Below are 18745 nucleotides of genomic sequence, written 5' to 3'. Positions count from 1 at the left end.
AACAAGGCCAGCGACAGCAGACTGTTGACAGGAACAACATTTGCTGACAAAACCACAGCAACTCTGATGCGTTCACCAGAGTTGAGCACCAGGAAGCACTCTGCCCGGCACTTTTCAGCAGATGAGGATGACTCAGCCAGGGAGGAAACCAGACCCTCCACCGAGAAACGTGTATGGCGGAAAACCACTGACACTCCTCCTCCCTGGTTTTCCAGAAAAGAGACAAATAAAAGTCCCAAGTTCATCGGTCATTCTCAAACCCTTCTAACAGAGTTTGACACTGAGAGGCAGTGTAGCAGCGTGGTGATGAACTTGGACCACAAAACCAGACTGGGTTTGCACCCCAGCTCTGCCACTTTCTAGTGGCACGACCTTGAGCTCATCATTTCATCCCTGCAAAGGCCTTGGTTTTCTCATCTGTGAAAGGGGGTTTTTTAACCTGGAGGTTGTGGTGAGGATTAAATAAGCATGTTATACATGCAAAGTGCTTTGAACACTGCCTAGCACACAGTCCATACATGGTTAGTGCCACGGATGCCTCACTGAGATTGCAGGTTCTGTTGTATCCCATTTCCAGTTTCTAAGCCCCAAAGCCTAGCTGTGGGGAAGAACTGCCGAGCCCACCCCTTCTGCCTTGTGACTAAGGAGGGACCTCACCTCCAGGATGTTGTACCGAGAGTTGTCACAGTAGTCGCGGACGCCAATCTCCGTGCCCATGTACCAGCCGCTGAAGGGACAGGCGCTGAACTCCAGGCCGCCAATCTCCAGAAGCATGTTGGACACAGCAGGGAGGCCGTACCACTTCAGCCCCAGGTCCTTGAACCATTCAAACCTGCGGAGAAGGATACAGCTCAGCTCACCACCGGGCAGGAGTCTCAGGCAGACAGAGGGTGGGATATCCTAAGTCTGGGGATGCTGAAATGCCAGCGACTGACTGGGGCTATGTCAGAACCTGATTCCTGGGCTCTGCTTCACAAAGCTGGAGAATCACAGGTCCAGAGCTGGGGCCCGAGAATATGCATCTTATCATGTTTCCCAGGTGATCTGCATGGATATCCAGGCCTGGAAACCACTGCCTTGGACTGCTGTTTATCTGCTAAGCCCACTCTGAAAGTTAGTCCAGGAGAAAGTGAGTTCCCTCCTACCCAGGGCCTTTGCACGGCCACTCTTTCCTCCTGGGACCTTCTCACTTCCTCTGTATCTGTCCAGCTCTTATTTGCACTTTAATTCTCAGCTAAAATGTTGTTTACTCTTTTAGAAAGCCTTCCCTGATGCCCAATCTGGGCAGGGTCAGGTGATATTATGCCTCTAGGCACCATACACTTTCTATTGCAGCATGTTATTGGAACAAAGTTATTTGTGTAAGATCAAAACTTTAAATAAAGACAGGATTCCACCCTGCACTCACATGACTCACCTGGTTTGCCTCCCTCTAGTCTCAGCCCTGAACTGGATCCTGATTTATTTAAAATGTTGTCACATTGCACAGCACAGAATTTTTTAAAACTATTTTTTATTTTTCTTTCTTTTTAAAAATATATTTAAATATATTTGTTGATTTCAGAGAGGAAGGGAGAGGGAGAGAGAGATAGAAACATCAATGATGAGAGAGAATCACTGATCAGCTGCCTTGGGGATTAGGCCTGCAACCCAGGCATATGCCCTGACCTGAACTGAACCGGTTCATAGTTCATAGGTCGACACTAACCACGCCAGCCGGGCTATTTTTGATTTTTTAAAAATATTGCATTAAAATATTATTTATCTTGATTATTGAGTTTTTTGGTGCCTGCCTCAATTTTGCCCCCAAGGCCACTGTGGATTTCCTTCACTCCAAATTCCTTTCAGACTTGACTCCCATCAAGTTACAGGGTTTTAAACAGCTCCCTCTATTTAAAATCTGAGCCCCCAACAGGATAGTAGGTACTCCTGCTCTCTAACCCTTCGGGCTGGGAAAGGGCAGGTCTGGGTGGGGTAAGAAGGGAGATTATGATTCAGAAAAGATGGCAGTCCCCCGGCTCCCCCAAGGAGGAATTAATCTGTACCCAGGTCCTGTGTGAGGACTGAAATCAAGAGCCCCTTTCAGCCTGTGTCTGGGCTGGAGAGAGAAAGCCAGGGGGTACAGGAATGGGCAGAGGGGCATTGGGGAAATCCACCCACCCTCACCGACTCCATGCCAGGCCCTCTTACTTGGGGTGCCTGATGGGCACTTCCAGCACCAGCTCTGGGGGAATCTGGAAGAGCTCGGGGTCATTGCCGTTGGCCTGGAGCAGGAGTGGCAGGACGTCGAAGCGGCCTCTCGGGGGCTTCCAGCCCTGCAGTATGCAGATCTGCAAGCAGACCCGCCGGTCAGGCACCAGCTCAGGCCCCAGACCCTCCCAACATGACGGCACTGGGACGGGCAGAGCCCAGGCAGCCTGTTCCTCTGGAGGGTCTGGGCCATGCCGCCTCTTTTGTCAAGGTCTCCCCGACATCACCACGTAACCAGTTTTACCCTCTAGTCCCACAGACAGAGGGTAAAACTGTGCCCCAGCACCAGGCTTTGAACACTCGACATGTGGTGGGTTCAAACTGAGACCATAAGTGCCATAAGTGTAAAATACCAGGCCACCGAGACAGAAACCATGCTTTATGATTTCTGGGTCTTTCCCGCCCACTGGGGAGGGAATCTATAACATGTAGTATGTAACATGTAATCAAACATATTAGGTATAATTTACTTGTAACTAGAGGCCCGATGCACAAAATTTATGCAAGGGGTTCGGCTCTCGCAGCCGCAGTGGCTTGCCTTGGCCCTCGTAGCCCCAGCTTCGCCCAGAAGGTCATCCAGAAGGTCATTCGGCTGTCCAGTCTAATTAGCATATTATGCTTTTATTATTATAGATAATAAATTTTAAATAAATTATTAACATTTAAAGCTATTTAACACAATTACATATATTAACTCAATAAGTATATTACTTTATTAGTAAGTATAATAGGTTAGTTCAATATTACCCACTTTAACATGAGATAAGAACTTATTAATAAGATATTCTCCACTCTCCCTCTTTGGTTTCTGTCTCGGTGATCTGGTGTGTATGCAGACTATGTGCTCACGAGCCATGTGTGACCAGCAGTTGCCATATTGGACAGCTCAGGGGAGAGGGTTTCCAAAGATACAGCTACGTGGTTATGTTTGGGTGATTCTTTCTGCTGTGTTAGTACAAAGAAGGAGCATGAAATTATGCACTTAAAAGAACATGTCCTGTCAGCGAGGTTTCTGGAAACAGGAGAAGAGGAAGAGGCCCTGGCATCTATGTTCTGGTGGCCACGAGGACAGGGTCAGCCAACTCTACACTGAGCTCTCAGCCAAGTGGAGCAGAAAGTCTGGCTGAGTCTAAATCGGCACAGGTGCCACTCCTGGTCACCCTGGTTACCGCCCCTTCCTTAGGATAGTAGCATTTAATCAGAAAAGCCAGATGCAAAGGCAGTCAGCAGCAACTGAGGGAGTTCAGTGGCCCTGCCTGGCCAGCTCCTCTTGGGGGAGGTACTGGGTGGAGTTTGAGGGGGGTTTGAGGAAAGGACAAAGATGACCTTCAACTGGGGATGACTGGGTGATTAAGAAAAGGGAGTACCGGGCCTGTGTGCCTGAGGTCACGGTAGGCATGGCATCTGCTTGTGGTGTCTGCTAGGGCACAGATGCTGTAAGCTGCCGTGCCTCAGCTGTGCTACCTGTCTGCATCACCTGGAAGGAGCCCTGGATGGCGGTGTTTGTGTGTTTCTGGTGGCTTTTATGTGTTGACTTGGGCTGTCAGCAATAGTGTCTGTGCTGGTACCATGGAGAGTCCAGCCCATCCAATGAGGGTTGTGTGGGTTGAATAGTTGTTAAATGAATGAATGAATGAATGAATATGAATTAGACATATTACCCAACTCAGAAAAGGTGGATGCAGGCATGGTTTCCATATGTTAGCTCCTCTCCTCCAGGTGGGAGGCAGGATATTTGGACTGTATTTCTAGCTTTCTCTCTGTTCACTTATTTGGCTTTGGTGAGACTCAGTCTACCAACCTGTGAAATGGGAGAATGGTCACCATCATGAAGGTCAGGCAAGGTAATGGCATGAAAATAACCAACTGACCACCTGTAAGAGAACCAGCTGGTTCTCTCTGGGGGCAGCCACAGAGAGAAGGAGGTTTAGAAAAGAATAAGCGGTAGTTCATTTGCTGCTCTCCTTATGATGATTACATTAAAATAAGAAAAATCTGTCAGTAGAAACAGTCTGGGAGATGAGAGTCCAGGTGGGCATGGACTGGGGGGCATGTACCTCTGTGAACTCCACATTGGCTGGGTCCCCCAGGATGGAGCCATCAGGCTGCTTGTAGCCAGCATAGCGGATAAGCTGGGAGTTCCAGACTCGGAAATCGTGCTTGCTGTCGATCCTCTGGGGAAATATGGTGATGGCGGACCTGTGGGGGACAGAGGGGGACACCTGGTGTCAGGGTGGGGCTTGCACTTTGGGGACACCCTGGAAAAGGTGTCACCCAGGTCAATGAGTGCATGAGGCTCAGGGTGGATTCCATCTGTGCCCAGGTCCCCAGGCCCTGGAGCAGCTGTCGGGAGGAAGGGGCCTTGCCCTGTCGCTCCCTGTGTCTGAAGAAGCGTGGAATGGGAGACCCCATGCCAGCTTGCTGAAGGAAAAGGAATGCGTCTCAAATGGGACTTTCAAACAATCTTGACTTGGGCCAGTTTCCCAGGGAGTCCTTTAGCAGCAGGTAATCTCCAGGGAAAGACCATCAGACCCCGCTTCCCTTTAAAAATGCACCATCAGCCCTGGCTGGTTTGGCTTAGTGGATAGAGCATCAGCCTGCGAACTGAAGGGTCCTGGGTTCAGTTCCAGTTAAGGGCACATGCCCGGTTGAGGGATCAATCCCCAGTAGGGGGGCGTGCAGGAGGCAGCTGACCAATGATTCTCTCTCATCGTTGGTGTTTCTATCTCTTCCTCTCCCTTCCTCTCTGAAATAAAAATATATTAATAATAATAATAATAATAATAATAATAATAATAAAATGCACCATTGCCCGGCTGGAGTGGCTCAGTGGTTGAGCTTCTATCTATGAACCAGAAGGTCAAGGTTTGATTCCCGGCCAGGGCACATGCCTGGGTGTGGGCTTGATCCCTGGTGTGGGATGTGCAGGGGGCAACCTGTCAGTGATTCTTTCTCATTGATGTTTCTCTCTCTCTCTCTCCCTCTCTAAAATTAATTAAAAAAATATATATATATATTAAAAAAAGAACACAATCTTAAAAAAAAGAATGCACCATCAATGTCCAGTTCTAGTCTTTATCCTACCGTAATTATCACCGTTGTTAATTTTTGTCCGACCCCCACCCATTCCATGCCAAAGTCTACAGACTTACGACTAAAACAGATACCAACTTCCATTTGTATTCCATGTATTTACTCCGAAACGATCGATTGCCACTGGCCCCGCCTACCTAGCTAGGCAACGATGAGACTGTGTACTGTTACTGAGTTGTAGTTGTTGCCTGCTGAAGGCACCTAGCTGGAGCCCTGCTCTCTGCTAAAAGCGGTGTTAGAGAGGCATTAGCGATGGGTTAGCACAAAATGGAGACTTTCTCCTCAGCAGCAACAGAGAGATTCATAAAAATTAAAAGGAGAATAACTTTTCACGATGTGGTTCCATGTTGTCTCACGCCAGGAGTTCCTGCCACGTGGATCCATTGGTCCCATCACTGGACCGAATCCCAAGCTATGGCTTGTGCTGGCCTGGGAGTCGCACTGTGGGTCCAACCATTGCTCAGAGACCTTCTCCCATCCGCATCCTGCTCCTGGAACTTTGCCCCCTTGGCTGGAATTCCTCTCCGCTGTCATGCTTCCAAATTCAAGCCCTGACTCAAATCCGCTTTCTCCACATAACATCCCCTGCCCCATCTGGTTCCCAAGGCCTTCTACCTGAGCCAATTTAGGTCTGTCTGCACAGGACAACATTGCCTTTAACACTGCAGCGATGGTGCAATGCACCTGGCGGTGAGTCCAGGTTGGGGGACGGCGGGGGGGGGGTGTGTGAAAGTGAAAGTCACAAAGAACCACAGGCACTCTTAAAAACCTCTGAGCAAAGGCGCCATATTGGGGAATCAACACAGGATAAGTCAATCCATCCCTTTTCCCTCCAGCAGTAAAACACATTGTCATTCCTTTGGTTGAGCACCAGATAAAGGGCGTTTGTGTAATATATATATTTAAAAGAATGTTTAGAAACAGCAGAATCACACACAGTGGGATGAGACACTCGTGTGCAGGCACCGAGAGCAACGGCAGAAATATAACACATTTATACCTCTCAGATCCCAAGTCTCCTAAGCCTAAACTCAATCAATGGCAGGTCGAAACCCTGAGCTGTTTAAATGACCTCTCTCTCCCCTCCCTTCTTTTACCTTGCTTGCCTTTCTTTCCTATCTTTAGATTATTTCTATACATGCTCTTATGTATGTGTTCAGATGTGTGGGTTTTTTTCCCCAATTTTTTTTATTAAGGTATTATATGTGTACATATCTTACCATTGCCTCCCCACCCCACTCCCATATATGCCCTCACCCCCCCCGAGTTTTGCGTCCATTGGTTATGTTTATATGCATGCATACAAGTCCTTTGGTTGATCTATCTTCCCCACCTCTCCCTAACCTTCCTGCTGTAATTTGACAGACTGTTTGATGCTTTACTGCCTCTGTATCTATCTTTTTGTTCAAGTTTATAATGTTCTTTATTATCCATAAATGAGTGAGATCATGTGGTATTTTTCTTTCATTGACTGGCTTATTTCACTCAGCATAATGTTCTTCAATTCCATCCAGATTGCTGCAAATGGTAAGAATTCCTTCTTTTTTATGGCAGCATAATATTCCATTGTGTAGATGTACCATAGGTTTCTGATCCAGTCATCTGCTGATGGGCACTGCAGCCCAGATGTGTGGTTTTAAAACTTACTTAAAAAAAAAAGTATCGGCTGAATATTTTCTTTAATAGAAGATGTCATAAAGACTCCCCAAAATGGAGGTGCACTGCCTGGTCTGTGACTCCCTCCTCCCCCCGCCCATAGTCAGGGACAGCATCATTTGAAAACTACCAGAACAGCCGACAAGCTCCTTGAGGCTGAGATCTCAACCAAGCCCCCTTTAACACTCAGTATATGCCGATTTTCTCTGAAGTGGGAGGTCTTTTAGTAAAAAGATATACAGTTGACCCTTGAACAATGCAGGGTACAGGGACAGTAACCCCCCCAATGTAGCTGAAAATCCACAGCTAATTTTTGACTTCCCCCAAAACTTAGCCTACCATTACTGGAAGCCTTACTGATAATAGTCAACACATTTTTGTAGGTTACATGTATGATATACTGTATTCTTAAAAAAAATTTTTTTTTATTCATTTCAGAGAGGAAGGGAGAGGGAGAGAGAGAGAGATAGAAACATCAATGATGAGAGAGAATCACTGATCAGCTGCCTCCTGCATGCCCCCTACTGGGATGGAGCCTACCACCTAGGCATGTGTCCTGAGTGGGAATCGAACCATGACCTCCTGGTTCATAGATGAGCTCTCAACCCCTGAGCTGCTATAGAGCCTAAGACCATCGTAAAACACAGATATTTACATTACAATTCATTAACAGTAGCAAAATTACAGTTATGAAGTAGCAACGAAAATAATTTTATGGTTGGGGGTCACCACAACATGAGGAACTGTATTAAAGGGTCGCGGCATTAGAAAGGTTGAGAACCACTGCCATAAACAATGGGATTTCCTATTCCTGGGGATGAGAAACATCCCTTCCTGGCCCTCCATGGTGACATAGAACGGTGGGCTGAAAGTGATTTTGGCTGCTGTAGCTTTGAAAACAACTTGGAATTCTATTTTTCCCAGAAGAGAAGGGACATGGCGATGGAACAAGGATGCCAGGCCACCGCTCCCAGCCTGGTGCATCTCCCCGAGAGGAGGCGGGGAGGATTTCCCTGGCAGGTGAGCAAACTCCAGAACCAAGGGGCAGTGCTGGGGGACTCCTTCCCCAGGCTGGTCAGCTCACCTGAGGTTCCCTTTGTTGGTGGCATACTTGATGTGGTTGCAAATGTAGTTGAACATCCCATGAGCCGTGGTGCAGTCGCGGGCATCAAACACCTGGAAGAGGTGCACTGTGGGACGGATGGCCTCCTCCTTCCCTCCTCAGCTCCCCCAGGGCAGCCTTCCCATTGGAGAAGAGCCCAGAGCCCACTCCAGCTGCTACCCCATTGGAGTAGTGAGCACCTCACCACTCCATCAAACCAGAAAAATCCCCTAAAAGTAGGCATGGAGTGTAAGTGATGTGGGAAAGGGATGGTGAGGAGAGGAGAGACTTTTAATGGGTTATATTTCCTGTTAGGTTATTAGGGAATCAAAAACAAACAAACAAAAAACAAAGAAGAAACCCCTGAGCTCAAAAACTAATGTACTTCCAACTTGAAACTATTCCCCAGAGAAAAGTCATACCAAGGGAGACAGAATCTGCTATTTTTAGTCAGCAGGCAGATAATATAAATAAGCAAAGAGAGTAGGTGCAAGACAAAAGGGAGTGGTGGGGTCTGTGGTCAACTGGAGTGTATAAGCCTTAACAAGAGATATACAGATTCACTTTAAAATAAACACTGTGTTGGCTCTAGTCATGAGACATGGTTAGATTTGGCCATGATCTGAGAATCTGGGACCCCATGATGACCATCTGGTGGTACTTCACCTTGGCCTCCAGCTGAGCCATTTTAAAGCTCAGCCCTGCACCTACCACCCTCTCCACTAACGGGCTCATCAAGGTATCTAAGCCTCACCACCTACCTGCAGCTTGGACCACTGGATCCTGCCGACGCAGCGGGAGGCATTCCTCCAGGCGTGCTTGGCCCCGTAGATGAGCTCTGTGTCTTTGAGCTGGTAGGTGCTGGTGGTTTCAATCTCTTTGTTCACCTCTTCCAGCCTCTCCATGTGGGCTTTGGAGCCAAATCTGAGTAAGGAGGGGAGGGAGCATCACCTTCTCTCCCAAATTAGAGGTTGGTGAAAGAAGGAAGCTACGACAGGAGGCCAGAAGCCACAGAAAGTCAGAGTTGATTTCTGGACACAACAGTTCCAGCATAAAGCGGAGGCTGCAAACTAAAATGCCCACAAAGGTCCAGCAGTGACTGAACTGGCTGGGCGGGGCCCATGCCTGGCCCGAAGGGACAGCCGCCGCTCTGCTCCAGCCAGCTGTCGTCCAGAGAGCAATGGGAGCCCCCTGCTGCAGATCTTTCGGAGAAACTGGAAATCTGAGTTTTAAAGAAAACTCTTCTAATTTTAAATGATGGCAGTGAATTAAATTTTAAAAAGTAAAAAAAAAATTATGAAAAATGTCAGACTTATGAAAAGGTATAGAGAATAATACAATGAACACCCACACCCCAACACCGAGAAATAATAGATAAATAAGGACTAATATTGATCCTTGGGGACTACTTCCCCATAATGGCCCACCTTCTTCCCAGAAGTGACTGCTATTTTGCATGTGGCATCTACATTCTCATGCTTTTGCTTATACTTCTGCCTACATATACAGACAGCCCCTAAATCATGTACAGTATTGTTCTGCAAGTTTAAAATGTTAATATAAATGGCGATGACCTAAATGTACCCTTTTACACCTGTCCTTTTTTTCACTCCAAGTTATTTGTGAGCTTCATTCCCATGAGCAGAGTGCTAACCCATTCATTTTTTTTACAGCTGTATAGTATTTCATTATGGAAAATATCGCATCTTATTTATAGATTCTCCTGTCAATGGTGTTGAGGTGGTTTCCAGTTGGTTCTTTAATTTTAATTTTTTCTCTATTCGAACAGTGTTTCAGTGAACATTTTTATGGATGCCTTCTGTGCAAAAGTGTGAGAGTTTCTTTAGGGTACATATATCCAGGCATGGAATTGCTTGAAATGTTTCAAATGTAAGCAGCACTTTGCAGGCCAAACAAAAACATTTCTGGGGGCTAGATTTGGCTCTTGGGCCACCAAATTCCGACCTCTGTGTATGTAAACTTGCCTTTTAATGGACGAGTAGTATTGATCGATGAACTCTTTGGCGAGAGGGAAGAGCTGTTCTTTAGTGCGGACGTCTTCAGGCCTCCGTAATTGATGAGAAGGCTGCATGATGGAACCCATGCAGATGTGTGCGCTGCATCCCATTTCCTGGACGGAAAAGAGAGATTTGGGCTATCACTTGGTTTTGCCCAAGTATGGCACGTACTCTGCTGCGGACCCGGATGGGATACTCATGGTGGTGTTGACCTGGCCTTTAATTCCCAAGGGGATGTCTCGAGCACCAGCTTCAGATCACTGTTGGATGTGGTCATCAGCCAAGGTAAGGGATGATAAGCAGCATTTTAAGGTTCTGAAAATGTTTGTTCAACTCAACAAGGGAAAGAGCGACTTTGTGACTGGCCTTCCCTCGGTACTGAATCCCCAGGAGCCAAGGGAGTGGCCACAGTGGCTTATTTGAACATGTCTATGATGTGTTGATTGGAAGAAATGGCCTGGATTGTTCCCCTCCCTATATTCCTTTGCAATAAGACTTTATGGCCACTCCCCACGAGAAGGGGGAGCCTCTTCCATCACCTCGTGAGTGGCCTGCAATACACTAGATGTCAGTAGCCTCTGATGTTGTGACAACCAAAAATGTCTTCAGATATTGCCAGGTACACAGGAAGTGCCCACCACAAAGAAGTATCTGGTCCCAAATGTGGGTAATGCTGAGGTGGATAGATCCTGGCCTACATCCTCCTGAGATACTCACCAACGTGCTCTTAAGGTGGAGGGTGTCAGTGAGAACCACGTCAGTCTCCCAGTTCTTGACCTTGAGGAAGCGGGGGCACTTGGAGGGGCTGCCGTTCTTTGGGGGGGACTGTTTTCCTGAGGCAGGGGCCTGAGGAGAGAAGGAAGATGGGACGTTAGGCAGGAGGGCACTGGAAAATGGCCTCTGCTGGGACGGGAGCGGCACTGCTCCTCCTGGAACCTGCTCCGAGTTACCAACTGTCTGCACAGAGAAGGGGCTCGACTCTCCCTGGCTGACACGTGAGAGGTGGCTGGGAATCTGGTCCCTCCACCTTTGCAGAAGAAGGTGCCTCGGAAGAGCCTTTCGCGTTCTATTCTGGGAGGAGAGTCAGGAACCCAAAGATGGCCAGGAGCTCCCTGGTGTGTGGCATAGGGTCTGGAATTGAGCAGGGCCTCAGTGAAAGTTTGCTGAATGAACACACGACTGAAAGGACACCATCAGTTTCTCCGAAGGATAAAGTCCTCAGGGCTGAGGAATCAAACCCGGGGCTGGGTCAAGTTACTTTTCCTGGCCTTCCTGCTACAGCCCGATTCACCATTTCCAGCAAGTACTGGGGCAACAGGTTTAAATTAGAAAGGTTTGCAGCATAGAACGTTTTCCCCAAATTTCAGGTTCCTGCCTTTCAAAAATGCCCGGCATGTCTCCCTGTCTCAGGGCCTTTGCACTTCCCGTTCCCCGTCTTGAACACCTTCAGGTCTCCATTTGTCTTCATCTCTGCAATAAAACTGCCCAGTAGGTGAGGAGGGGTAAGCCCTGGGCCGACCAATGTTGGCCCCTCCGTTTCAAACCCAGTATAAGGATCACATTTTGTTCTGAGCAGTTGTCTACCTGCCTGGGAGAGGTGTGCCCATGCACCAGACAAGCATCCTTCACTCCACAGTGTAAGGGAGAGGCAACAGGCACGCCCTGATGCGACGACAGCTGAGCAGGGGAGGGGAGGAGAAGAGGCGACGTTCAGTGACGCTCATGCCAAAGAGTAGAGCAATGGGCTGTGACCTGGAGGCAGGGCCCCTTCGATGTGCTAGGTGCTGCTAGGCACTGGGACAGTTTGCTGAAAGAGTCAGACAGGCTCCTTGACCTGGAGCACTGCTGTGGGAGAAATGGAGACAATAAGTAAGTGAATACACACACAATATAATTTCAGGGGGTGTTAAGAATATGAAATAGAAGGAGGTGATGACGACTAAGTGGAGGGGAGGAAGGCAAGTGCAAAGGTCCTGAGGTAGGGATGAGTACGCTAAATTCAAAGGACCAGCAAAGAGGCCAGTGTAACTGGAGTATGTGAGTCATGTCAAGGACAAGGATACGAAGTCAGAAAGAAGGCAGGGTGCACGTTACATCAGCTTGGAGGACCTGAGTTGGGTGAAGGAGTTGTGAATTACCATTAAACGGGCTAAGTCCAGGACAGAGATCACAGAGAACTCTGAAAGACTACTACTGAAAACTAACCATTTAACGAGTACTTAAGTTATTACCTTATCATCCCCATTTCACAGATGAGAAAACTGAGGCAAAGAGTGGTTAACCAAGTTGTCCAAGATCACAGAGCTAGTAAGCCGGAGCCAGGAGTAAATCCAGGCAGTATGACTCTCAAACCATGCTCCTGTTTGACAATCCTGCTTCTTGGCCATTATGCATAATTCACTCATGAATTCATTCATCGTTCATTCATTCAACACATGTTTATTGAGTGGGTACCTCCTATGTGCTAGGCAAGGCAGCAAGGGCCAGGGCTATTGTGACAAACTAGACAGATGTGATCTCTGCCCCCATGGAGTTCACAGCCAGTGGGAGGGGGGTAACAACTGAATGAGCCACTATAATTGAGAGCAATGGGTACAGTAACACGGGGGAGTGATAGTAAGTAACAGGGGACTGTGCAAGTACATAGAAGAGGCATCTGGCCCAGAGCATTTGGCTTCTAAGTAAGACCTGACGGACAAGAAGGTGTTCACCAGTCAAAGAAGGGGGAGCAGCAAGGCCTTGCAGGCAGAGAGAACAGCTGTGCAAAGGCCTATCAGAGCCACCTTTCTGGCCACTGGCCACCTCTGTGCTAAAGCACCCATGCCGTCATGTTAGTGGGAAACAGGAGGCAGGCGAACAGATAGCTCCAGAACAGAGCAGGGAACGGTAGCAGAGAACAAAAAGAAACCGCTGTGACTCATGATCTCCCACTCCTCCCTGCCCTGGCCAGTTCTGGTCATCCCCAGTGGTTCCCATCTCAGTGCCGGACACCATCCATCCATCTGCGCAAGCCACAGTGGGAAGCTGTCCTGGGCATCATCCTCTTTATCTCCCATACTTACCCCATCCCCCACTCCCACCCACTGTAGTTCTCTAAGTAGCTCTAGAGTCCATCCACTCCTCTGTCCAACCACCACCATCTCTCACTTGGATGACGGTGGTCACCTCCTGTTAGCCATTACTATTACAATCGGTGTTGTTATCCTGCGAGTACAATGCCACATCGGGTATTACTACTGTAACTATCGCTATAACTACACTACTGCTGGCAGGTAGCAGGAGAGGGACCTGGATGAGTTCTTCCCTTGTTCCCTTTTGGCACTTTCCATCCTGCCAAACCTTAAGTTCTTTTACTTGTGTCCCCATGCGAAGCTACATACAAACAACCCCACTTCCCCGGAGGGCCCGGAAAGACATTCTAAGCACTCCTTTAGACCTCTGTCTCCACTGCTGTCTCTTCCAGCAGACAAAAAGGTGGTGGAAGTCACATCTGGGCAAGCCTTTGTCACAACAAAATCCTCTGATGGTGCCGACAACCTGTATCATGAGAAGAAGCAGTCCTCTCTTGCCCGTGTGGGAGGCACCTGGACATCCTCCCTAAACATGAGGCGTCACTAGGACAGTTTAGAAACTCTCTAGACCATTCCATTAACACCCCGGAGGCTGAGGAGCAGCTGGAATCCGGGGGGGAGGGGGAGGGAAGGGATAACAGAGGTGGTACTGGTGTGGGGGCTGGACCCAGGACCCAGGGAGAGAGTGGGAGGGCAGATGGGTGGGAGCCCAGTAAGGCAGGAGGAAGAGGTGTGGCAGGAGCAGAGCTAATAGGACGAAGAAAAGAGGCCATCTGTTGAGGTGCCAGATGTGTGAGGGGTGGTCATCAGGAGCCGAGTAATTGGGGCCTGAGCGCCAGGCATGCCACTCTCCACCCTGGGCTGTGCCGAGTACACACTTGAAACCCAGCATTAGGAGGCCTCTGGCAGGGCTGCCGTATTATTGGGGCTTTGATGTTTTAATTAGCCAGCAGTAATATTAGATGACTCAAGAGGGGACAAGTGGGAGATTAATATAGCAGTCAGGGGCCCTGTGTGGGGGATGCAAATGACTTTTCTGAGTGGGGGCCCAAGTTCAGGTTAAAAATGCAATTAGTGGACCTGTGAGTCATTATGCTGGGAACAGGGCATGAGTGGGCTTGGGGTGGCGGCTCTGTGCATCCTTTTCTGAATTTGTGTCTGAGGGAGCTTTCCAGGTGGCGGGAGACACAGACTTGATCTCTTGGGTTCTGAGGGCTGCCTGCTCCTGGATTTGGAAAGAAGGCTCTGAGTTCCGGGGCATTTCAGAGGCTGGGTCAGCACCTCTTAGCAGAGGCCCTGAGGAAATGAAGGGAAGCGGCCTTGCAGCCCAAGGGGGGACAGCTAGGCAAGGTCACGTCAGCCTGGGGCTCCAAGCCAGGAATTCATGCTTGTAGGACTTCTGACACCCTGATTGCTTCTCCTGTCCTTCCCTCCCTTCCTTCTCTCCTTCAGCAAGTACATCCAGAGCACCTACTGTGTGCCAGGACTGGTGTTTAGGCTCCACAGTGGTCCCCACTGTCATCCCACAACTGGGAGAAGCACCTATGGCTGCATGTCCTAAAGTCGGGGTCTGGAAACTCAGGCCTGCGAGCCAAATCTGGTTTGCTCCCTGTTTTGGCACAGCCTATAAGCTAAGAATGGCTTTTCCATTTTTAGTTTGTTAAGTGTAAAAAGTCCAAAGACTAGTATTTCATGATGCATGTGAGTTACATGATGTTCAGATTTCAGTGTCCACAAATAAAGTTTTATTGGCATACAGCTACACGCACTCATTTCTGTATTATCTATGGCTGCTTTTGCAATACAATGATAGAGCGAGTAGCTGTGATGAAGACCAAGACTGTATGCCCACAAAGCCAAAACTCTTTCCCACCTTGTTCTTTACAGGAAAAGTTTGCAGACTCCTGAGCGAAAGCATTGGATTCCACTGGCTGAACTGTAAGCAATTTCACTGTGTCTCCATCTGCTTAAATGTCACTACATTAGAGATGTTTTGTAATCATTTGTTAAAACAACGCCTCACCTCTGTTACTCTGTGCTGCCTCCCCACCATTACTATGTTTTATTTTCCTTCATAGCACTTACCCCTGCTTGCAATTACTGTGTGTATTTGCATGTACATGTATTTGTATCTTATACATTTATCTATGTATCTCTACTAGTTGATATAGTTTTCAGCCTACCCACTGTTCACTTTGTTCTATCTCTAGCCCCTAGACCAATGCCCAGCATGTCGAACATGTTCAACAAGTATTTGAGGTCAGCTGTAAACTGAATTGTGACCTCCTGAATTCATTCATTGAAGTCATAACTCCAGTGTGACTATATTTGGATATGGGGTAGTTAGGAGGTAATTAAGGTTATGAAGGTGGGCCCCTCATCTGATAGGATTGATGCCCTTAAAGGAAGAGGAAGACACACCTCTTTTTATGTCCCCCGCCCCACCCCACACACACAGCAAAGGTGGCCGTCTGCAAGCCAGGAAGAAAGCCCTCACCGAATGTGACCACGCTGGCACCTTGACCTTGGACGTCTGGCCTCCAGAACTGTGAGAAGTAACTTTCTGTGGTTTAAGCCACCCAGTCTGTGGTATTCTGTTACGGCAGCTTGAGCTGACTAATATAAGATCAAACACACTTCAAAATTGAAGAGTCTGCTTGACCGACATGACTCAGTGGTTGAGAATCAACCTGTGAACCAGGAGGTCTCTGTTCAATTCAGGTCAGGGCACATGTTTGGGTTCTGGGCTTGACCTCCACTAGGGAATGTGCAGGAGGTAGACGATCAATGATTCTCTCTCATCATTGATGTTTCTCGCTCTCTCTCCCTCTCCCTCCTTCTCTGAAGTCAATAAAAATATATATATTTTTAAAAACTGCGGAGTCCCTTAAATGCTTAGCCAGAGACTAAAGAACCCCTGAAGCTACCTGACTGAAGGGGTGACCTTATCAAAACCGAGTATTGAAAATATGTGACTGCAAGGCCTGCAGGCCAAGAAGGGGAGAGGTGGAGACTGGGGTGCCAGGAGAGAGCCCTGAGGTGTGAGAGGGGAGAAGGAAAAAGACCAAGTCAACACTGACTCAGAAGCTTCCGGCCTGAGTGGGTGGGAGCCAGTGAGCCTTATAGCAGGAGTTGAGGGTGATGAGAAGGTGGAGAGAGGAAGGGAGGATTTTCAGGCAGGAAGGCAGACACCAGACATAGGAATCTGGAAGATCTCGAAACAGAAGTCAGGCCGCTGCCCTTCCCCGGTTATGGGCTGTCACCATCAGGAGCCTCTCAGTGGTGCAGGGACAGGAGCATGGCAGCGGGGCCCCTGGGAGACACAGAGCACCTCAGGAACGGCCATGGGTTGAACTGTCCCTCCCAAATTCATATGGTGACGCCCCACCCCCAGGAGCTCAGAATAGGACCTCATTTGGAGTTGCTAATGAAGTGATTCTGTTACAAGGAGGTCATCAGGGCAGTCCTAATCCAACAGGACTGATGTCTCATAAAAAGGGGAAATTTGCCCTAGCTGGTTTGCCTCAGTGGGATGGAGTGCCGGCCCCTGGACTGAAGGGTCCTGTGTTCGATTCCAGTCAAGAGCATTTACCTCAGTTGTAGGCTCGATCCCAAGATCCCCAGCCCCGGTTGGGGCACATGTGGGAGGCAACCAATTGATGTCTCTCTCACATCAATGTTTCTCTCTCTGTCTTGTCCTCTCCCTCTCACTCTCTTTAAGAATTAGTGGAAAAATACCCTCAGGTGAGGATTAACACACACACACACACACACCCACACACACACACACACACAAATATAAAATAAAAAGGGGACATTTGGAGACAGACCCGCATCCAGGGAGAATGCCACTCGGACATAACCAGCCCTGCCCACTCCTTGAGTTCAGACCTCTGGCCTCCGGAACTGGGAGACCATTGATTTCTGCTGTTTCAGGCCCAGTCTGTGGTGCTTTGTTACAACAGCCCTGGGGAACTGACCCAGGGGCTAAGGCCCCAACCTGTACAAAGCAAGGAGCTTCCTTTTCGTTCACTATTGACACCAGTGACAGCTCCTCCGTGATACGCCTGCAGCAACCTGCCCGCTTGGCTTCCGCGCAAATGAGGGCAGACACTGGGCTGAGCTGGGCAGCAGCCATCCACACCAGGGGCCAGATGCCCCACACCGTGCCCTTTGCTGCAGCGCCCCGCAGCATGCTCCACCCTGCAGGCACCACCTCCCAAGGGAAGCCAGTGCTACCCAGTTATGAGCTGCGGTAGCTCAGGGTTCAGGACCACAGACCTGCAAACCAGCAAGTACCCATCCATCCGTACAATTAAAAAATTGCTACTTAACAAACTTAACCAACTGTGTTTAATGCCTTGGAGTATAATTTCCTTGTAGTGTATTCAAAGCATTATTTTGAAAGTGATTCATTCTTTATAATAACTCTGTGGAAGCTTGAAATCGCTTATTCTTCTCCCCCTACTTTGATTTTACAGTCCATGGTCTATACTCTGGAGGGGGATGGAAAGGAGGTGCTTGGGAATCAGTCCCATAACAGGGTGTGTCCATGGATGTGGGCCTCTGGAGATGAGGGGTCTTTAAGTTAGATTGTGGATACTTTATCCAAGTGGGTTTATGCTTATTGTTGCAATGAAATCACAAGATAACCAGAGAGAAAATTTGCAACTTGGTCCCATTACCACACGAGAATGTATATGTGTGTTATGAATTAATTTTATTTATTTTTATTTTATTTTTCTAGTCCCTAAGTATGGACACTAGCCCCAAACAGCTGAAGCCAGACCCGAAGGGCAGAACCTTGCTCCAAAGAGCCCAGCCTTGCCCCTAAGCAACACCCCCTCCTCCAGCAGGCCCCGGGAGCCAGCCTCAGTGTGGCCCAGTGACTTCCACAGGCACCGCCCCCTGGAGAGTCAGCAGCCCTTTCAACCTCGGGCTCCCAGGCCGAGTGTGCTCACTTAGGGTCCTCTCCTCTGAGGCAGTCTTGTGGGGACCGGGGCTTCCCCATGGCCGGGTCCATTTGATTTTAATGGACTTAGCCCGGGATGGCCCAGCCAAAGTGCTGACACTTGTTCCAAAGAGCCAAGCCTAGGCCCTAAGACCTCAACCTAGTCCCAAACAGCTATAGCCAGTCCGGGAGGGCAGAGCCTAGCCCTAAAGAGGAGAGCCCAGCCCAGGTCAGCTGAACCCAGTCCTGAAGGGCGGAGCCTAGCCCCAAAGAGCAAAACCCATACGGGAACAGTGGAACCCAGTCCCGAATGGCAGAATCCAGTCCTGAAGGTCCAGCTTAGCCCCGAATAGCCCAGCCAAGGCCTCGGAGCCGAGTCCAGTACCTAAGAGCTGACACTAGTATTGGAGTGTCGAGCCTACACCTGCAGAGGCAGCCTGGCCCCAGGAGCTGAACCTTGTCCTGAATAGTTGAGCCCAGTCCCGAAGGGCGGAGCCTAGCCCCGAGGAGCCGAACCTATTCCCCTATGAATTAATTTAAAAGAAATCCTGTAATTATCTCGTGGCCTACCTCCATTATGTTACATTGGACTGTGTGTGTGTTT

The 18745-nt window shown here is 48.7% G+C and overlaps 1 protein-coding gene across 2 annotated transcripts in view; it reads right to left on the bottom strand.

The window, feature by feature from the left end:
- The window catches only part of NOS1 (nitric oxide synthase 1), an 84710-nt gene that overhangs the window by 40358 nt on the left and 25607 nt on the right, over positions 1-18745 (bottom strand). For both annotated transcript variants that reach the window (XM_054712751.1, XM_008142755.2), the window contains exons 5-11: positions 10837-10965; positions 10087-10232; positions 8863-9025; positions 8084-8175; positions 4308-4449; positions 2191-2330; positions 658-832 (exon numbers count right to left, since the gene is read on the bottom strand). In XM_054712751.1, the coding sequence (XP_054568726.1) occupies positions 658-832; positions 2191-2330; positions 4308-4449; positions 8084-8175; positions 8863-9025; positions 10087-10232; positions 10837-10965 (987 nt within the window). The remainder of the gene's footprint in view (positions 1-657; positions 833-2190; positions 2331-4307; positions 4450-8083; positions 8176-8862; positions 9026-10086; positions 10233-10836; positions 10966-18745) is intronic.

The sequence above is a fragment of the Eptesicus fuscus genome, chromosome 23 (genome assembly GCF_027574615.1).
Source record: "Eptesicus fuscus isolate TK198812 chromosome 23, DD_ASM_mEF_20220401, whole genome shotgun sequence".
Taxonomy (NCBI): Eukaryota; Metazoa; Chordata; class Mammalia; order Chiroptera; family Vespertilionidae; genus Eptesicus; species Eptesicus fuscus.
This window is presented reverse-complemented; position numbering and strand designations above follow the sequence as displayed.